Source organism: Morus notabilis, unplaced genomic scaffold, assembly GCF_000414095.1.
Source record: "Morus notabilis unplaced genomic scaffold, ASM41409v2 Scaffold317, whole genome shotgun sequence".
NCBI classification, from domain to species: domain Eukaryota; kingdom Viridiplantae; phylum Streptophyta; class Magnoliopsida; order Rosales; family Moraceae; genus Morus; species Morus notabilis.
This window is the reverse complement of record NW_010363634.1, coordinates 795,846-815,554: the sequence shown is the minus strand read 5'-3', so window position 1 is coordinate 815,554 and position 19,709 is coordinate 795,846. Positions and strand designations below refer to the sequence as shown.

Genomic DNA, 19,709 nt, shown 5'->3' with positions numbered 1-19,709 from the left:
AGCATGAAGCAGCACGCTAAGCTGACCAAGAATATTTATTAGGATCGCATCAACATCATGTAGTAATATTATTACGTACCAAGTAATCTCTAGAGTACTAAAATCCAATATCTTAAATCTATAAATAGGCAGAAAAGAAACTAAACATTTCGACCACAGCGAAGACAAGCACAAAAACCAACTAGCTATATATTCATTTCTCATCCACACAACACACATTCTCACAAACCTTCGACAAACTTTTCACCAATGGCTTCCCTCCAAATCTCCGACCTCGAAACCGAAATTCCCTCCGACCTTCTCGTATCTCGCGTCATGCAACTCCATGCAAGCATCTCGAAACTCGAGTCGCTTCGACCTTCGAAGCAAGTCAACACCCTCTTCACCCAGCTCGTCAACTTGTGCACTCTTCCTTGTTCAATAGACGTCAAGGACTTGCCCCAAGAGCTCCAAGCCAAGCGTGAGAGTCTCATTATTCTATGCGGCCAAGCCGAGGGGCTTTTGGAGCTTGAATTCTCTTCATTCATAGCCAAAACTCCGAAAGCTATCAACGATCTCAACCTCTTTCCTTACTATGACAACTACGTCAAGCTAGCAAATTTGGAGCACAAAATTTTGGTCAAGAACGGAGTGTTGAAGCCCAAGAATGTGGCCTTTGTGGGCTCAGGCCCAATGCCACTAACTTCCCTTGTCTTGGCCATGAACCACATGAAATTCACTCACTTTGACAACTATGACTTTGACGAGAAGGCCAACTCTTTGGCTAGGAAGATTGTTGCCTCGGATGTTGAGCTAGAGAAGAGGATGAAATTTGTTACTAAAGATGTTATGGAAGTGAAAGAGAAGCTTGGGGAATATGATTGCATATTTTTGGCTGCTCTTGTGGGGATGAACAAGGAAAAGAAAGTGAAGGTTCTTGGGAATGTGAGGAAGTACATGAAGGAAGGAGGGATTTTGCTTGTTAGGAGTGTTAAAGGGCCTAGGGCTTTTCTGTACCCAGTCGTTGAAGAGCGTGAGTTGGTCGGGTTTGAGGTTCTTGACATCTTCCATCCCACGGATGAAGTGGTCAACTCCATTATTTTGGTGCGAAAGCCTATCTTTTAAGTATTTTTTCAAGTACCGGTCTAGTTGGCATTCGAATTTCAACCTCGATGCTATTGTCCTTGCTCACCACTTGTATCACTTATTAATTAGCTTCATCCCACTGCATAAGTGGGATTAATGTGAGCCTACGAGGGTTTTATATTTGTGCCAGGAACTTGGTAAAACTTACTCTAGTTGTGTCTGTCATGACTGAGAAATTTATCGAAGAAATTATTGTATAAGATAAAATTTTTTAGAATTCTCTGTATTATAAATATGAATACTTTTATGATAAGTATTTGCTGATATTGATATTGAATAGCAAAGTATAAGTTAAAAGTCAGAAATTTCTTAACTATAATACAGTTACCGAATTTCAGACTGTAATCAAGAAAGAGACAGCGAATGTTGTGTTATTCTCACAAGGGGACAAACACATGAATATTAAGTTTAAGAAATAAAAAGGAATTGAAAAACATTAATTCTAGGGTTTTGAAAACAATCAAAACGAAGAACGGGCGAAAAAAGGGTGTGGAAGGCCGAACCGAGAAAATTAGAATTTTCGACCGATTAGGGTTGACCAAGTTGAAATTTGTTGGCGAAGAGTCGACCAATAGGTCACTCTTGAAAATTTAGTCAAGGTTGAGTAAATTTGACGAAGTTGGCCAACCGTCCGAAAAACGCGGGTAAAACGCGCACCTAATAGGAATTAAACTAAACCGAAATAAAATAGTTATTAAAAATGAATGGTTGAGATTTAAGGTGATCAAATGAATGGAGGGCTAAGATTAGGACACCTAGAAAGAGAGGATATGGCCAGCCAAGACTTAGGAGAGAAGGAAAAATTTTTTTTTTTTTTTTTTTTTTTTTTTTTTTTTTTTTTTGGTAAAAGAGACCTTAGAAAGTGTCAAAATTTCACCTAGGTCCCTCCTCTCTTTTTGTGAACGGTTTTAGAAGGGAAAAAAATACAAGAAAAATGTCTATTTTCATGCAAGAAAACAGAGAGAACTCAGCTAAAGAAAGAGAGGAAAAAAAATTCCGTAAAGTGAGAAAATCGAGTTCAAATCGAAATCAGCGGAAAACTACCGTTGATTAGCGTCACCGGAACTTGTTCTTCATTCTTCTAAGGTAAAATTTCAATTTTTCTCCTGATTTTTCACCATGGCTGCATGTCTATGAACTGTAAAAACTATGGAAAATTTTTTGCTAAGGATCATGATTGCTTATGGTACCGAAGACCTAATGTTTAGAGGATAAATTTTCAGTTATTGGGTTATGCTTTTAGCATTTTTGTTTAGGGAGAAATCTTGTGATGATAGTGAAGAAATCCTAGAGATTTTGATGTTTATGATGATAAAAAGGAATGAGAATGATTGTGGTATGTGGTTTAGAGGTTGAAACAACGGATAAAATGAGCTATGGTTAGCTTTGGAAACACGAAAATTAGGAGAAACTCTGTCAAAATTTTAGTCTCAAAATTGAACCAAATCCGGTTGTAATGAGGAATATGAGGAATATGATGTGTTAAATAATTTAATTAGGTGATCGAAGATGTGTAGGAACCTAAAATGATGAAAATTCTCAGTTTCAGACTAAAATCGAAAACTTGGATAATGAACCGAAACTTGTACCCGAATTTGCTTAAGCTAGAGGACAAAGATAGAAGCTTAATTTCAAAAAGTGACCAACATCAACTTGAAAGAAATTTCATTTCGAACAACTTTTGTGATATTACTATTTGCTCAAAAATGACCCTAGATGTCAGTTTCGAGCTGATTTCTAAAACATGTCAAAAATGGTGATTTTAGGCCAAATATGCACGGGTTTGGTGCACATTGGTAATATAGGAGATGTTTTGGTCCGAATACTGAATGTGAAAATCGTAGATCTTTTTAAGAGTTTTAGACATGACATGCGTACTCTGTGAAAATGACATTTACGGAACCACGAACTCGAGTCAAATTGTATTGTAATTTCTGATCTTAGATTGTGAATCTAACAATCGAGAATTTATATGATAGGATCAGTAGCCGATCAAGGAAATAAGTTTCTGGAGACTCAAAAGTCGTGACTTTAGCGGAACTTCTATAAGTACAGTAGTTTTCCTTTATCTATATCACGAACAAGCCTATTTCTCTGTGTTGCATAAAATTGTGCATATTGTAAATTCAATGTATGTTATTATGTGAAAGATGTTTCCTGAATCTTATTTGTGGCATTGAATGCGCTTATGGACTTAGAGTAGTAGTAGAATTTTAATCTGTGAAAAAGCCAAAGTCAAAGTCAACAAAAGTCAAACATTTGAATAAAGCCCAATTTCATAAGAAATTGGTAGAAATGCTTAAAGATGCAAAAATATGACTAAAATTACTGTCATAATAAGAAAGAAAATGACAGTAAGATGATAATATTAAAATTATTGTCATGATAAGAAATGATGACAGTAAGACGATGTATAAAGTAAAGATGACAAATGATGAAAGTTAATAAAATTGTTTGTACCAGCCTTCGCAAGGGAGGTTATTATGAATAAAACCATGGGTGAGTTGGTTTTGGGTAGCTCCCCCACTCCTCATTGGGTATGTGTGCAACGACACAACAGGTATGGGGCCCATAAGAAGTAAAAGTTAAAAATTAAGATTAAAATTATTGTCGTGATAAAAAAGATGACAGTAAGATGATGTATGCAATAAAGATGATGAATGACAAAAAGTTAATAAAACTGTTTGTACCGGCTTTTGCAAGGGAGGTTATTATGAATAAAACCATAGGTGAGTTAGTTTTGGGTAGCTTTCCCACTCCTCATTGGATATGTGCGCAATAATACAACAGGTACGAGGCCCATAAGAAGTAAAAATTTTGAGACACGAATGACACAAAAACAAAAGTTGTAAAGAACTATGGAATGAAAGAAAAGAAAGCATAACATGATAAAATGAAAGAAAAGAAAGCATGACACGATGAATGAAAGAAAAGAAAGCATAACACGATGAAATGAAAGAAAAGAAAGTAAAACACAATAAATGAAAATAAAGAAAGCATAAAACGATAAATGCTTTAAATGTTTAGAAAATGTTCTAGGGTGTATTACATGAATGCATATATGGGTATGCATTATTGATTGCACTTGGTGTGGTCTGTTGTTACTTGTTGTGCGAAAGCTCATCCCGTTTATTCGTGTTGTAGGAAGCTCGGGTAAGGCACCGGCTCCCTGAAACCTGTTTATTGGGCGCGCAGAAAAGGATGAATCAATGAGATGTGGGCACGTGGGTAATGGATGCACCACGTGTTTTGAAAACGCTGCAATGTGTATAAAGTAAGTAGTATTTATGGATGTAAGAGAATAAATTATGTAATGAAAGTAAAGTATATGAGACACCGAGGCTATGCTTAGCAACCTCAAGTCATAAAGTATGTTGATGCACCTAAAATATTATTATGTTAATGGCATGTGGAATAGTGTGAGGGCATATAAAGAAATATATTTATCTCAGTGGAAGTTTAAGTGTAAAATCACAAAATTTTAAGAGGTAATATTTTTTTCAAACAACCCCCACTGAGCTGTATGCATATCTGCCACTGCTTGTAACCATGATCTAATTAAGGGCGGTGGCCCCCATTGACCTTTAATTTTAAATCTCATGATCTAAGGGCGAAATGAAAACGTAGAGGAGTATCTTGTAGCAGGAGATTCGATGGACGTGCAAGTAAGCCAACGAAACCAGAATGGCGATGTTGAGGTCGACAAACATAGTATCCATAAGAGAGGTACTCGCATGTTTTAGTACTTAGTAGAGTTACTCTTGTAGTTTGTCACTGTCGCTTAAGTGAGTGTAACACTTGAGTTTGACGATCTCGTTGCATGTTTTTCCTTACTCTTTTTTTTTAACTTGTATTGAGTTCGTTCTCGTTAATCCTTTGGTTTTGCTTTTTGTACAACTGGAATAAATGTGAACAGGTAGCCATGGAACCCAAAAATTCGTTTGAAAGTTGAAAATGAAGTGGAAGACGATTTTGAGGAAGTAGAAGAAGGGAATGATGAAGATGAATGGGATGATGAGCTCCACATCAATCCCAATGATGAAGATGAAGGGGATGATGAGCTCGACATCGATCCCATACGAGCAATAATTTTGTAGATACTTCTCTCAAATTTTGTAGTTTTTTTACGCCCTCTTACCTATGAGTTTTCATAATGTCAACGCTAAAAGACAATTTTTTTACTTTTAGCAATAAATTTTTTTTATTTTTTTATTTTTTTTTACTTTTAATGACAACTAATTTTTAGCAACATTAAGATTTTTAGCAACAACAAATGCCATCGTTAAAGACGAGTTTTCTTATAGTGATTTTTTTTTCTCTCTTTTCTTTTAGTGTTATGTTGTGTTGAAGTGTGTTGGTTCTTAAACCTAACTGAAAAGAACAAGCATGTGCGTGTCTAAATAAAAAATGCTATTAAATAAGGGAGAAAGATGAAAATAGATCAAGACTTGAGATGAATTAAAATTAATAGGCCAATATTTTACATAAGTTAATAAATAGGTTAAATTACTGTTTTCGTCCATAACTTGTCTGTTATAAACCATAACTTGACAAGTTATTTTCCATAAATCTCAATTTTTGTTCATAACTTGTCTGACTATGAACCATAACTTGATAAGTTTGTCCATAACTTATCTGGTTATAAACCATAACTTAACAAGTTATGGACTATTAATTTTTATAACTAATAATTATCTTATATACTTTCTTAAGCTTTTCATAGTGACATTTTTTACTATTTTCGTTAAATATGAACACGTCTAATTTTTTAGTAGGCCCCTTTGAAGATTTTGCTTTAAGGCCCGAAATTACTTGACCCAGCCGTTTTTTCTCTTAATTAATCGGCATGTACAGGCTTCTTCCCCACTCTCCTTCACATGCTTCTCTAAAGCGCACCGTTTTCCGACCGCGACACCGCAAATGCGCGCGTGTCTTGGTCTAGCTCCTGACACTGTGAAAGGAATATTGAATTTGAAGATAAAGAGTATTCTCATTTACATTGCTAGTGAGTATATATACAAACATACATATTTTTCCATATACAATGGCTTTGAAAATAAGGAAAGATTTCAAGGATTGATAAAAATCTGAAAAGAGAAATCAGGAGAGAAATTAGTAAAGAAATCCTAATATCCCCTCAAATTGGAGTGTGGGGATCACAAATAATTGTTTGGCACGATGATCAAATTTGGTTTGCTTTAAAGCATAAGTAGAAGCGTAACAAAGACATCTAGAAACTCTTAAATGAGTATAAGAAGGCTTAACAACAAAAAGTCTCTCGCATGGAGTTTGACCAGAAAGCTTGGTGAATGGGGTCGATTAATTAAATATGCAGCAGTAAGGACGCAATCAACCCAAAATTTGAGTGGAAGATGTGCTTGAAAACATAAAGCACAAGCAACATTGAGAAGATGACGGTGTTTTCGCTCGACAATGCCATTTTTGTTCAGGAGTGCTTAGACAACTGTGTTTGTGAATGATTCCATTTTCTTAGAAAAAAATTAATCATACGAAATTCTTCACCATTATTAGAAGAATTTGTTTAACTCTCTTATCAAATTGATTTTCAATGAGTTTGATGAAACTTTGGGCCATAAGGTAAACCCAAGTAGCATGACTACGATCATCAACTATGGTAGAAAAATATCTAGCACCAGACAACGATTTAGTTTCATATCCTCCCCAAATATCACAGTGAATTATTTCAAATGGAGCATGAGAGTAGAAATGGAACTACGAGGTAATTAAAAGTCGCGAGATCGACAAGTAGCAAAACGTACAGTAGACTAACGTAGAAGTAGGAGCCACTATTAATTCTAGTCTCCTACCAAATAAAATTGTCCGACATGACAAATTTTGGTTTATCCAACCTTATAGTATTATGTAAGTCCAAATGAGTTTTGTTTCATTACTTTATTTTTATTTTATTTTGTTTTTTTTTCCGTTAGGTAAGTGACTCAAATTAGTTTTTGAGAAAATTACTATTTCGTGGTTTTTGGTAAGTTATTGTTTTCTGTTTTTGGGCTAAGGTTCTTAGGATTCTATAAATGAGTGCCTTGTGTAAGGCTTTGTGTGCTAAAAGAAAAGTATAGAGAAAAAGTGTCTCCTTTCGAGAGAAAGAGAGAAAAATGACGAGAGAGATATGCAAAGAGTGTAAGGCGTTTTGGGTAAATAGAGGAAGAGAGAAAGTTTGTTGATTGTTGATAACTCTATTAAAAATAGAGTTATTTCACTATTTTTGTGCATTTAAAGTGGCTAGTTTTTGATATTTTTAGCTTAGTTTATTTTACTTTACTTTATTTTGAATGTTAATGAATTTACTTTTCATTTTAGATTTATTTTAATATATTTTAGTTTATTTACTTTAGTTTTAGTAATTTCTATTTTAGTTTTCCTTCCAAAATAATTAGTGTTCTCATTTTTGTGACAGTGGGGCTTAAGTGAAAAGTTTGAAATGATATGGGATCAAAAGTAAAAAGGAGTCAAATTGAAAAGATAAAGTTGAGATGGGTCAAAAATATTAAGGGAATTAAAATTGGGAACTCGTTCCAATTTGTTCGATCACATGCATTGTGCCTCACATGATTCCCGTGCACCTATGCATTTCACCAGCCCCTCACTGCCACCTGTCCACCACACTCTCCTTCCACTCAGTTATCGCCATGTGGAAGAGCTACATCACCAGCCCTAAGGTTTGTCTTTGGCGTTGGTTCTGGGAGGGATATATATCCCATTCTTTGGCAGCCGCCAGAGGTGAGGAGCCAGGGAGCTCAGCGTACCCGAGAAAACCAAAAGAAAAGAAAAGGAGAATCATTAATAAGGCTTTATGCCATTTTTGTGAAAGAAAAAAGAGAGAGCCAAATCAGTGCATAACAGAGAGGAAGAAGAAAAGGGGACCAATACTCAGAGAAGGATTTTTCCAGCTTTCTTCATCCAGTGAAAGCTCGCTTGAAGAATGGAAAGGAGGAGAAAAAGATTGAAGCTCCAAATCAGCTGAACTATTTTCTATCTCTCTGTTTTATTTAATTTCTCGCTGGGTTTACAAATTTTGTTGAACAATGAATTATATTGAGAATTTGGTTTTTACAAATTCAACCATGAGCTAAATTTCTTTAGCTAGGATTATTGATGGAACCAAAGTTGCAATGAAGATCTATTTGCTATTTTGATTGATTGTGTAATCTTCATCCTGTTTATTCAAGTGAATTTATTGTCCAAATTCTATTAAGTGACAGGCCATCATTTAGTAAGAATATATAAACTTAAACTAATTCTGGAAAGGTTAGTTTAGTTAGATCTAGCTTAGATAATATAAGAGATTAGTATAGGAATATATTATTGTCTTATACAACCCATTAAAATTGGTGCTTAACTTCAGGTTTGTAAACTAAAACGCATAGGAATATGTTGGTTTGGTTTAAGGAACTGTAAGCATAAATCTGTCGGAAGATGATTATGTAAGATTTTAGGTTGACTGGATGAACTTTGCTACAACATTGTTGAACTTTGCTACAGCATTCCTGTAGCAATTGTGGTCAGAGTTGCAACTGAGGGAAGATCAGTAATCCTAGCCTTTACCCACCATTGATTCATTAGTTTATTGAATTGTAGTTAGTCGATACTTTTATCAAATTTGGTGTTTAAGGTGACTTTTACATTCTGTTATCAATTACTCAATCCTCGTGGGATCGACACTCTTATTCACACTTTATTACTTGAGGCGACTCGTGCACTTGCGAGAACAAATCACGCAACAATTGTGTAATTCTTAAAACTATTAGCGAATTTTTCTCCCTCTTCCGTAGACGTCGTAAATTTTTGCGAACCACTTAAATATTTGTCTTCTTTATTTTTCTATTATTTTTGTTTCAGTTTATTTTTCTACTGCGTGGGTGTAGGGTGTGTTTTTCCCCAATAAGTGGTATTAGAGATGTGATGAAGATTAAAAAAAACGTCAAGATGATGTCCGGGATAAAGTTTGAGCAGATTAAGCTCTTTGATGGAAAGAGTAATTTCAACATTTGGTAGAGTATGGTAAAAAATATTCTGGTGCAGCATGGATTACTAAAAGCGCTACAAGGAAAGAAGTCAGAAAATATGAAAGATGAAGATTGGGAAGAACTGAAATGTAGTATTATGAATGAAACATCTCCTTCTGAGGCATGAAAAAAAAATAGAAATAGTTTATATGTCGAAATCCCTAACAAATAGACTATATTTGAAGAAGCAATTGTATGAGTTGAAGATGGATGAAGAAAGTGATATTAGGGACCATATAATTAATTTTAATAAGTGCATAACTCAATTGTTAAGTGTAGAGGTCAAAATTGATGAAAAAGATAAAGCGGTAATTTTGTTGGCCTCCCTACCCAAATCATATGAGACTTTGGTGACTACACTGTTAGTTGAAAAGACGACGTTGACTGTGGATTAGGTGTCGACTGCTCTATTAGAGAACACAAATATGAAAAAGCCTAGTAGTACTCATACTAAAGAAGTTTTAGTGGCAAAGTCAAATTTATTTAGGGGTAGGAGCAAGTCACGAGAAAGATATTATGATAAGAGAGATGATCGTTTCCAATTTTGTCCAAAGAATGATATTACGTGCTATTATTGTCATAAGAAGGGACACATTAGAAGAAATTGTGAGGAACTGACGAAGCATATAGAAGAGAAGAGAAAGCAAGAAACCCAAGAGACTTCAGATTCTGTAAATGTTGTTGGCGATATGTATGACAGTGAATATGATGCAAATTCTGTTATTGTTGATGAAATATTTTTGACTTTTGGATCTTGGATTTTTGATGCTCGTTTCATATGTGTCCATATAAGGAGTGGTTTGATTCTTATAAGCCTTTTGATGTCAATACTTTGTTGACAGTTGATGATTCTAGTGTTAAAGCTATTGGAATATGTACTGTAAAGGTGAAGATGTTTGATGGATTTGTGAAGACATCGACGAATGTTAGGCATGTTTCTCAACTAAGGAGAAAATTGATTCATTGGGAGCTTTAGACACTTTGGGTTGTGACTACTATGCAAATGATGGTTTTATGAAAGTCAAGAGAGGCGATTTAGTAGCCATGAAGGGTGAAAAAGTGAAAAACGTGTATAAACTAATTGAGACTACAGTTGTTGGTGGAGTCAAGCCACAAAATCTTCTTCTGTTGTGAAAGAAGTTGTTGGCATAAAAGAGTGCAACAAAATGATAACAGTTGAAGATGATAAAGACAAGATGGTGAAGACTTGTAGTGGTGAAGATACTTTGAAGAAGAAGAAAGTTTCTCGTGCCAAGTATGATGAGAGTTTGAACTTGATAATGTTTATTCTTGTTGAGGTTTGCATTGTCGGTGTGATGACGTGTTTCGAGATTGGATACCCAATTGAGTGAGTTGAGAGAATTTGAATCAAAGTGAAAATTGTTAGGTAAGTGACTCAAATTAGCTTTTGGGAAAGTTACTACCTCGTGTTTTTTAGTAAGTTACTGTTTTCTGTTTTGGGCAATGGCTATTCGAAGGCTATAAATAAGTAGTTTGTGTAAGGCTTTGTGTGAAGAGTGTCTCCTTTTGAAAGAAAGAGAGAAAAGTGAGGAGCGAGATAAGCAAATGGTGTAAGAGGTTTTTAGTAGAGAGAGAAAGAGAGAAAATTTGTTAGGTGTATAATTCTGAAACCGTTAGTTAAGTTATTCTCCCTCAATCATGGACGTAGGAAATTTTTCTGAACCACCCAAATATTTGTCTTCTCTAATTTTATGTTATTTTTGTTTCAATTTATTTTTCTACTATGTGGGTGTAAGGGTGTATTTCTCTCCAAAATTTTTTGATGTTTGAGAGAGTCCCACAAGAGTATGTATTGTTGACACAAAAAGATTGCGTAAGATCCTCGGTATCCAATTGGAGAGACGCTGCCAAATTGCACGTACGTAATAGCACTCAAACAAAAAGGAATATGATTAAATGCGAAAAAGAAAAAACAACAAATGGAAAACAAAATGTTGTAAGTTTAATTCGTTGCAAACAAATTAATGAAAAAAAAAAAAAAAAAAAAAAAAAAAAAAAAAAAAAAAAAGGTGCATCATTTCTTCCTTCTAGTATTTGGGATTCTTTAGGTAGCACTCCTTAGGAAGGCCTTGAGGGAATCTGTTTGTGTCTGTGCAGTAATTGTAGACCATATGTTTCTGCTGCACCCATTTCATATTCCCTTCAGCTCCATAATCAAGCTTGTCCCAAAGCCAGGCGTTGTTGCTGAATGGAGAAAATTTAGAATTCGATCTGCAAGAAGAGGCACCGCGAGACCAAACGCAAGCATTTTCGGCGTTGAATTTCTTAAAGTAGGCATTGAAGGGTCCTTCAGACCAATCTGTCTTGACAAGACCACCTCTCGTAGCCCAGTCGTCCGCGTTCCAAAGACTAGCATACAACTTCATACGCTGGTTTTTCGGGAAAGGTACCCCATAACGCTCCAAGTTCTCGAATTCTCTAATGGGAATGCCATCAACCAAAAACCTAAAAGTTTGCAAGGAAGAGGGCAATCAAGAATTAGTACTAAATGATATTTAGAATGAATATTGAAAGCCTTAGGCGTTGTTCATTTTAACGATTCGAGTTTTTAATTTTAGGTTTCTACAGTAAAAAACACTCAGAAAAATGTCACATCTAACTTTTTCTACTACAGTGAAAAGTTCTCAGAAAATGTCACATCTCAATTCGAATTGAAAACTCGAATCTGCGAAGTGAACGAAGCCTTAATAACTGCGGTATGAGTGCTTTGGTTTGTGATTTATTTGTACCGACTCACGATAACAGAGAATTGAATAAAGTGAGGTAGTTTTATGTTTGTGATTTATTTGTATTGACTCACAGTGACGGAGTCAGGATTTAAATGCAGTAAGGGCACAAATAAAGAGAAAACTTATAAACTTAAAGAATAACAAAAATTAATGCACAGCTCCAAATACTACTTTGTAAAGGTAACATAATCATATTATCATGCTTTACTAAAACAAAAATAGTATCATGCATGCAAAAGTTATCAAAGACGTTGAAAATGAAATATATATTACATACCATAATGCACAGTATTGGAAATTAAGCAAGAACAAAAAAAAAATAACAAAAATAACAAAAAACAAAACAAAAAACAAAAAAGTTTAAAACTTGTATTGGAAAAGTGGTTTCAGGCATTAGCCTAGAGGTAATTTCACACATAACTTCAATATGAGATGAATAGTTCAAATTCTCCACCCCCAAGTTAAAAAAAAAAGAACTGAAAAGTTAAAAATATTTATACCAAGAAAGAAGAATAATGTACTATTTGAAAAAGGAAAGCAATGAGGGACAGTGAGGAGAGAAGGCGTGCAACGAATTTGCCATATATATGATGCTTACACAATGTGTTTAGGAGTCCAGAGAATGGAGTAGGAGTGGAAATCAGCCGTGGGGTCGAACCAGAGGCGGAATTGCATCTCTCTGTTGCCGGTGCCTTGGCAGAAGACATTTGTGTGAAGAGTGTACGGTCGACCAGTTTCATTCCCCAAGAATTCAAAATCAATCTCATCATGGTATTGCCCTTTGGAGGACAACTGATGATGATCAAATAAACAAAATAACACACAAGCCGCAATAGTTAGAAAAATGTAATCAAAATTAAGGTATCGTTCATTTCACTGATTCGAGTTTTTAATTCTATGTTTCTACAATCAAAAGTTTTAAAAAAATATCAAATCTAATTTTTTCTGCTACAGTTAAAAACTTTTGAAAAATGTCACATATCAACTCGAGTTGAAAACTCGAATTCGCGAAGCGAACGAGGCCTAATAAGGCCTGTACATTCACAAATGGTTGATTTGATGGATGCTAGAAACTCACATAAAATGCAGTGACGGTGCCAGCAGAGTTTCCGGGGACAAGCTTGATATCCATTTCTATCTTTGCATACAAATATTCGTCCTTCGACTCGAAGCCTGAGCCAGAAACTTCGTCAAGGGTGACGGTCAGAAGCTGTCCATTGTTGAGTATCTTGCAGCGATCCTCTCCCCATGTTCGGTAGAGATCATCATAGAGGTTGCCAGCGAAGGCGACAATGGAAAAGCTAAGCATAAGAGAGAAAAGCAGCAAAATGGCTGAAACGTTGAAGCAAGGAAAATGTGGAAAGCTTAGACGTTGGTTCTTCATGATTAGAAGTCCTAAATGACACGCTGAGTTTGTTTTGTTCAAATGCTTGTGTGGTAGAATATAATTTATAGGTGTGAAAGTTAGCAAGAACAACATGTATATAAGAGTTTATTTTCTTTATTTTTTGGTGGAATTTCTGTACTTGGCAAGCATAAAGTGGCAACAACAAGATTTTTTAAATTTTAAATATATTTTTATTTTCATTTTTTTTTAGAAGGATTGACTTCAGTTAGCTATTGCTTTTGAATTAAGTTTATTCCCTGATTAAAATTAACACCCATTTCCTTTAATAAATCCAGCTTTATAGTGGCTTAAAATATTCCTTGGCAACGTTTTAGATATAATTAAATAAAAATTCTCTTAGGAATCGTCCATTAAAATTGTTACTTAAATACCTTAGTACTAAAATCCTCAACGTGGTTTTCAGTAAGTCAATTTCTCCACAAAAAGCGAACAAAATATTACAGAAGTGCTCAACGTGGGGGACACAATTTAAGGGTTGGAGAAGACGAATTCCACCTAGGCAACAACCTACACCTTTCCCCGTCCCAAATCATCTGAAATCCGAAATTGTTTTCAAGGGGAAAAAAGAGAAAAAAGAAAAAAGGGACAACCATTTGATTAAAACATTAGCCAAATCAATTTATTATGCAGCGGAATTAAGGAAGAGTTAAGTCAAATCCATGGCAAAAGGAAATCTAACCCCTAAAATATTCTCTACAATATTCACTCTTCCAAATGAAAAAGACTTATGGAGAGAGAATTCCCAACAGCCTAAATAATGAGCACTCCAAGGGACGAAAATTTTACCTATACGAACTACTTATTATGGGGATCCATCTTAAATGGGATGGAGAAAACCCGGCATAATGGGTATGGGTTGTATAGGGTATAAAAATTTAACCCGTCACGAGGTATAAGCAAGGACGGATTTAGAGGTCTCTGACCCTATTCCTCATTTATTCATCTTGTTTAATTACATATCATTTTGAGATTAAGTATCTAATATATAATCTTTTATAATATATAATATTTAAAAGTAATGTTTGTTGGAGTAAAATTTCGTCCAATAACAAACCAACGATCTGAGACTAACAATTTGGATCAAACGAACTAATAATCTAAGAAAATTGGATAATCACTCAAAGAACACAAACAACCTCAAAGAAAGAAATAAAGACAAAATATCAGAATCTCAAGGCTCTATATTAGAAATTTGAGTGTCCCATTCTTCCCCTCAAATTGAGAGAATTTATATTACATTAGGAATATGGAGTTTAATTCTCCCATTACTTTGAGAGTTTATTCTCTCTTTAATTATGATGAAAACTCTTCACCTCTTGAATGTTACAACTGATAAATAATCAATACGGATTTAATATTGATCATTGAATGCATTTAATTGTCGACTGTTATGGTACGTGATGTTGCCTTGTGACCTTCGAGCTTCCTCTTTTAGTCTGAGTATAAATGTTCAGACACTCGGACGCTCGGATACTCAGACGCTCAGACGCTCAGACGCTCAGACACTCGGACATTCAGATGCTCGGATGCTTAGACAGTCAGATGTTCGGACACTCGGATGTGTTCGGACTTTGCATAGGTAACTGCAAGTACCCCGAACCCCTCACGGGGGAAAGAAACCCCCATCCCTGCCAACTTATACAGGTCAACAGGGTGAGGATAGATATTTTGAACCACCCCGCCACAAATTCATCACATCTCCATCCATCCAACTGTTCATGAAAAAAATAATTACATAAAATGCCCACTTTTAAAGCCTTGAATCTAAAAATACCCACTTATTTATAATATTACAAAAGTTTTGGATGTACCCCTTTACGTTATTTTGGGCATGTTCTTTATATGGTTATTTTTTTTTTTTTTCCATTATCTGGGTTGATTTTCTAATATTATAGTGTGTTTTGACTTTCCATTTCATCCTCAATTAATATTCTATAATAAAATTTTGATTTTAGTTTTTATATTATCTCTAAATTGTCAGATTTCCCTACACTCATTTTTTGAATGGTTGTGGAGGAAAACGTTTTTTTGGCTGTGTTAATTGACAAACTGTCGTTCTGATTTGTCTTCAAATGATCATGACTCGTAATCCTGGTTTTGTCTACGTATCTTTTTTTGCGTTAAAAGAGAATTGCAGAAACAAACAACGTTGAAAGAGGTTTGTATCTTGCTTTGTCTTCTTCTTTCTTTCTTTTCTAATGTTATTATCACTAACACAATGAAAATGCTTCCTTCTTAGTAGGTTTATGCGCATTTTTCAATAGCACGTGTTCATAATGACATCATCATTTAAATAATGAAAATTATTTTTTACGAGTATTTTTTAGTGCTTCTCAACCTTTATATTGATTTTGTTTTATCATATTATTATCATTAACGCAATGAAAAATGATTCCTTCTCAATAGGTTTATGCGCAATTTTTAATAGTACGTTTTCATAATGACATCATCATTAAAATAATGAAAATTCTTTATGATGAGTATTTTTTAGTGTTTCGCGACATTTATATTGATTTTCTCTTATAATGTTATTATCATTAATACAATGAAAATTCTTCCTTCTCAATAGGTTTAATTATGCGCATTTTTTAGAAGTACTTTTTCATAATGACATCATCATTAAAATAATGAAAATTCTTATTGATGATTATTTTTTAGTGGTCTCTTCTGTATTGTACTTTGACGTTCATTTTCACAATGAATATTAATTGACAGAGGGGCTGCCGGAGAGCGCTGGCGGGGTGGCGGGGGTGTCGGAGAAAAAGGCGGAGTGGGTTCACGGTGAGGCTGTGTTTTTTTACTGGTTTTCTTACACGATTATATGGTTTTATTTGCCTCTCTTCTCTATAAAAGGAAGGTAATTTAATGAAATTTTTTAATGAAAGTTTCCTCGTTACATGTTTGACTGTTGTAACTTTTAACTGAATATTTACCATTGTCTGGATGTGGTTTTATTTGACTTTTTAATTGAGATTCGATTATGTGATATTGGTATCTTATTTTATTATATTTTCTATTTTGGTAATTCATGATTTTTTTCTTATTCTCATTATATAAAGGTTTGAACGTCTTTATATGTGATAGTGGGCAAGTCTGTAAATAAAATATTAAGTGGGTAGTTTTAAATTCAAGTCACTCAAAACGGGCATTTAGGTAAATAACCCCTTCATGAAACTTCCTCTCTCAACAAAACTTTTAGTCAGGCCCATTGGGCTGAAAGACCTCCCAGCTTAATGTAAGGAAAATGGAAGTAATAGGCCGATTTTTTTGGGTAGTTAATGGCTCCGTTTGGTAATGCTTTTGGGAAGCTAAAAGCACTTTTTTTTTCAACTGAAGCTCAAAAATGTGTTTGGTAAACACATAAAAATAGATTGTTAAAAAATCCAGAAGCTATTTTCCATCTGAAATCAGAAGCAGCTCACTTGCTGCTTCTGATTTCAGATTGTGCGGGAATCTGTAGGAAGACATTAATGAAATTTTGGTTATTCCCAAAATAACCCATCTCTCCCTCGTCATCGTGCACACATCTCCTCAGCCCCTCCCTGAAACTCTCAGCCTCTCAACCTCTCAACCTTCGCTCGTGCTCTCTCGCCTCAGCCTCTCAGCCTCCTCTCGTGCTCTCTCGCCTCACCCTCCCTCAGCATCTGGGCATAGGCTCCGTTAGTATGAATGCCATTGAAGAAACAGGGAGAACGGAAAAGAAATGGTCAAGATTATTTCTTTTTGTCTTGCAATATGCGTAAGTAGAAGGCTGTTATTTGCTCTTGTTATTTTGTTTAACAGTTTTATCGCTAAACCCAAATCTGGGTTTTGTGTGCTCCGTTTGCTGGTTTGGCAAATGGGGGGTTTTTTTTTTTTGTTCTTTCTTTAGGCATTTTGTAAATCTTGCTTGTTTCTTTTGTTACTGTGAAAAGGGTTTATGATATTGGAAGAAATTTATGCCTGGACGACTTGTATGAGGATTGTGGACTCTCTGCCTGTGTTGCTATCGTTACTTTTTAATTCATTTTTTTTAATTGAATGATTGATGTTTGGTTTATTTCTTTCTTTTATCTTAAATTTAGGAATAGTTAAGAATTAGACTGAGAAGTGACTGCCCAAATTGTCAAAGAATGGTCAGGGATTAATTCATTTGCACTTGCCACTCAGACCAAGTTGCTCGAATTGCTGGGAAAACTCAAGCAGGAGGTTGAACTTTTATTTATTTATTTTTTCCCTTTAGTCATAATTTTATAATCTTGAATTCTTTTTTTTTTTGGGCAAAAAATAGTTTTTTTTAATATGATTTTTGCTCACTAACATTAGTCCTTTTCAGGTTGTTGTCCTTTTCTCTTTGCTTGGTTGATTACTGTTTTAGTTTGGTTTGAAGGTTTTGAGTATTGCTTTCTATCGTTTTTTCACAAAGCCAGTGTTGCATTTTGCAGAGTTGATAACTTGGACAAGGAGGTTGTGAGAGCCATTACCAATAGTTTTGGCTAACGAATCTGGAATCGAGCTTTAGTTATCCGTACATATTGAAGTTACTGTTCTTTTCTTCTTCTTCGTTATTTTTTAATAGTTAAACAATTATAACATAATATTGTGTTTTTGAGCTTTCAATCTAAGGGGTTTTGGTCAACGCCTGTTGTGAAGCTTTTGTTTATCCTTTTCAAGTTATTGACAATATTGGCTATTCTTTGGAAATAGGTTCTTCCGAATGGAATTGCTTGGATTTCTTATTTAGTTGAAAAAACCACGGAAGTGGCGTTGAATGGAAGCAAGTCTATTTTTGTTGATACGAAGCTGATTGAAGCGCCAAACCCCAATGAGAGGGGGAAGACCTTCATTCCTCTGATTTTATTAATCTAAGTAAGCCCGTGGAAATTTTCTTTTTGCTTTTTCTTGGGGAAGAAAGATCTTAAATTTTGCTTCTCTTTCCTGATTCAATGAATTGCTTTCAATTTACCTCGTTTTTTGTAGTTCTTCTTTGCCATTAAACCAATTGAGCAGGCAATCAGGACAGATATAGCAAGGGAAAGCAGACTTGCATGGGAGATGCGGGATGCAAGCTTGGCCAGCCGCAAGTTCTGATTTTGTGACGACCCTCCTATGAGGCCGCCACTGTAACTTAAACTTTAACTTGTACTTACTGGGGTTTCTTAAAATTTGCGGAACATTTTTTTTTAATATAAGAAAGAATACTTTCATAATTTGTAACAATAATTTCAAATAAGTGAATCACTAAATTTCTTAAAGCTTTTCTTAATTTCAGTTAAGATAAAACGTTCTAAAAATATCTTTCAAACAGAGCAGCATTTGAACTCTTATTTCAAATGCTCTTTAAAAGCCTTTTAAAACTAGCCAATTCAATCGGGCCATTTAATTTTGACTTTAAAACGGATTTCGTGAGAAATCTTAAATTCAAGTACATCTTAAAGCCCTTTTAAAATCAATCATTTAAATCGTCATGTTTAAAATTTATTTATTTGTTGCATGCTCTGTTGCAACGTTCTAAAACTTAAATACTCAAAACGAGGGTTGTTAGCTACAACCTCGGTTTCCTTAACATACATATGTACCTATACTTTTTAAACATACATGCTTGAAACCTTTAAATCATATATACATATACATGATTTTTCTTAAACTTACTGTGGAAGATAACTGCGTGAGCGGTATCCATTCCCATCTCCACCATTCGTCCGCCGCTTGCCATTGCCCTTCAAGAATTGCTGATAGGTTTCTTACCTACAGCATGAACATATCTGATTGAGCTTTCGCTCAGCAAGTAGGAACTATATCTCACAAAATAACTGTAAGTACACATGAATAAATATGCATGAGCTGATTATGCTTAATTATGATGTCTTATCATAATCTTATTATCTTATCTTATCTTTCTTACTGATGGGCCCGAGTGCTCGCGTACCACTTGCGCGCAATCATCGGAACGTGAGGGTTTGCAAGGTCCCCCACGACACCGTGATTATAACTTGAATGCCTCCCTTGAGTCGGAGGACATTATTGTTATTTTCTGTTTCTCCCTTGTGGAGCATGAGTTACCTCCCTTGTGGAGGCTGGTACGGCACTCAACTGATAATTATTCTTATAAGTTCCTCTTGACTTATTAAGGTGTATGCAATATGACATAGCAAAGCATACTATAACATAGAATGTACTCAAATACATATACTTCATGTGCACTGCTTAAGTGTATGCAGTATGATCTAGCATAGTATACATAATATTAAATTAACTCAAACACATATAATTCATGTGCGATGTTTATGTGTATGCAGCATGACATAGCATCGCATACAATACTTAAAGCATAAACATGCATATATAACATGTGTAACTTTTTCTTTAAAAAAATCTATTCATACTGTAGGCGAGATTCCTACTTAC

At 34.8% G+C, this 19,709-nt stretch overlaps 2 protein-coding genes and 1 pseudogene across 2 annotated transcripts; 2 read left to right on the top strand and 1 right to left on the bottom strand.

Moving 5' to 3' along the window:
- Positions 1-249: 249 nt before the first annotated feature.
- On the top strand, positions 250-1,104 carry LOC21405701 (nicotianamine synthase). The gene has a single exon (XM_010104722.1). It carries the CDS (start codon positions 250-252, stop codon positions 1,102-1,104), a length of 855 nt encoding a protein of 284 aa, XP_010103024.1.
- Positions 1,105-11,212: 10,108 nt separating this feature from the next.
- Positions 11,213-13,250, bottom strand: LOC21405699 (xyloglucan endotransglucosylase/hydrolase protein 22). Its single transcript, XM_010104720.2, has 3 exons — positions 12,993-13,250; positions 12,513-12,706; positions 11,213-11,630 (listed from the first exon to the last, which is right to left on the bottom strand). The coding sequence occupies exons 1-3, from the start codon at positions 13,221-13,223 to the stop codon at positions 11,213-11,215; spliced, it is 843 nt and encodes a 280-aa protein (XP_010103022.2). The 5' UTR covers positions 13,224-13,250.
- A 1,472-nt stretch (positions 13,251-14,722) lies between these two features.
- Positions 14,723-18,392, top strand: LOC112092807 (annotated as a pseudogene).
- Positions 18,393-19,709: the final 1,317 nt, after the last annotated feature.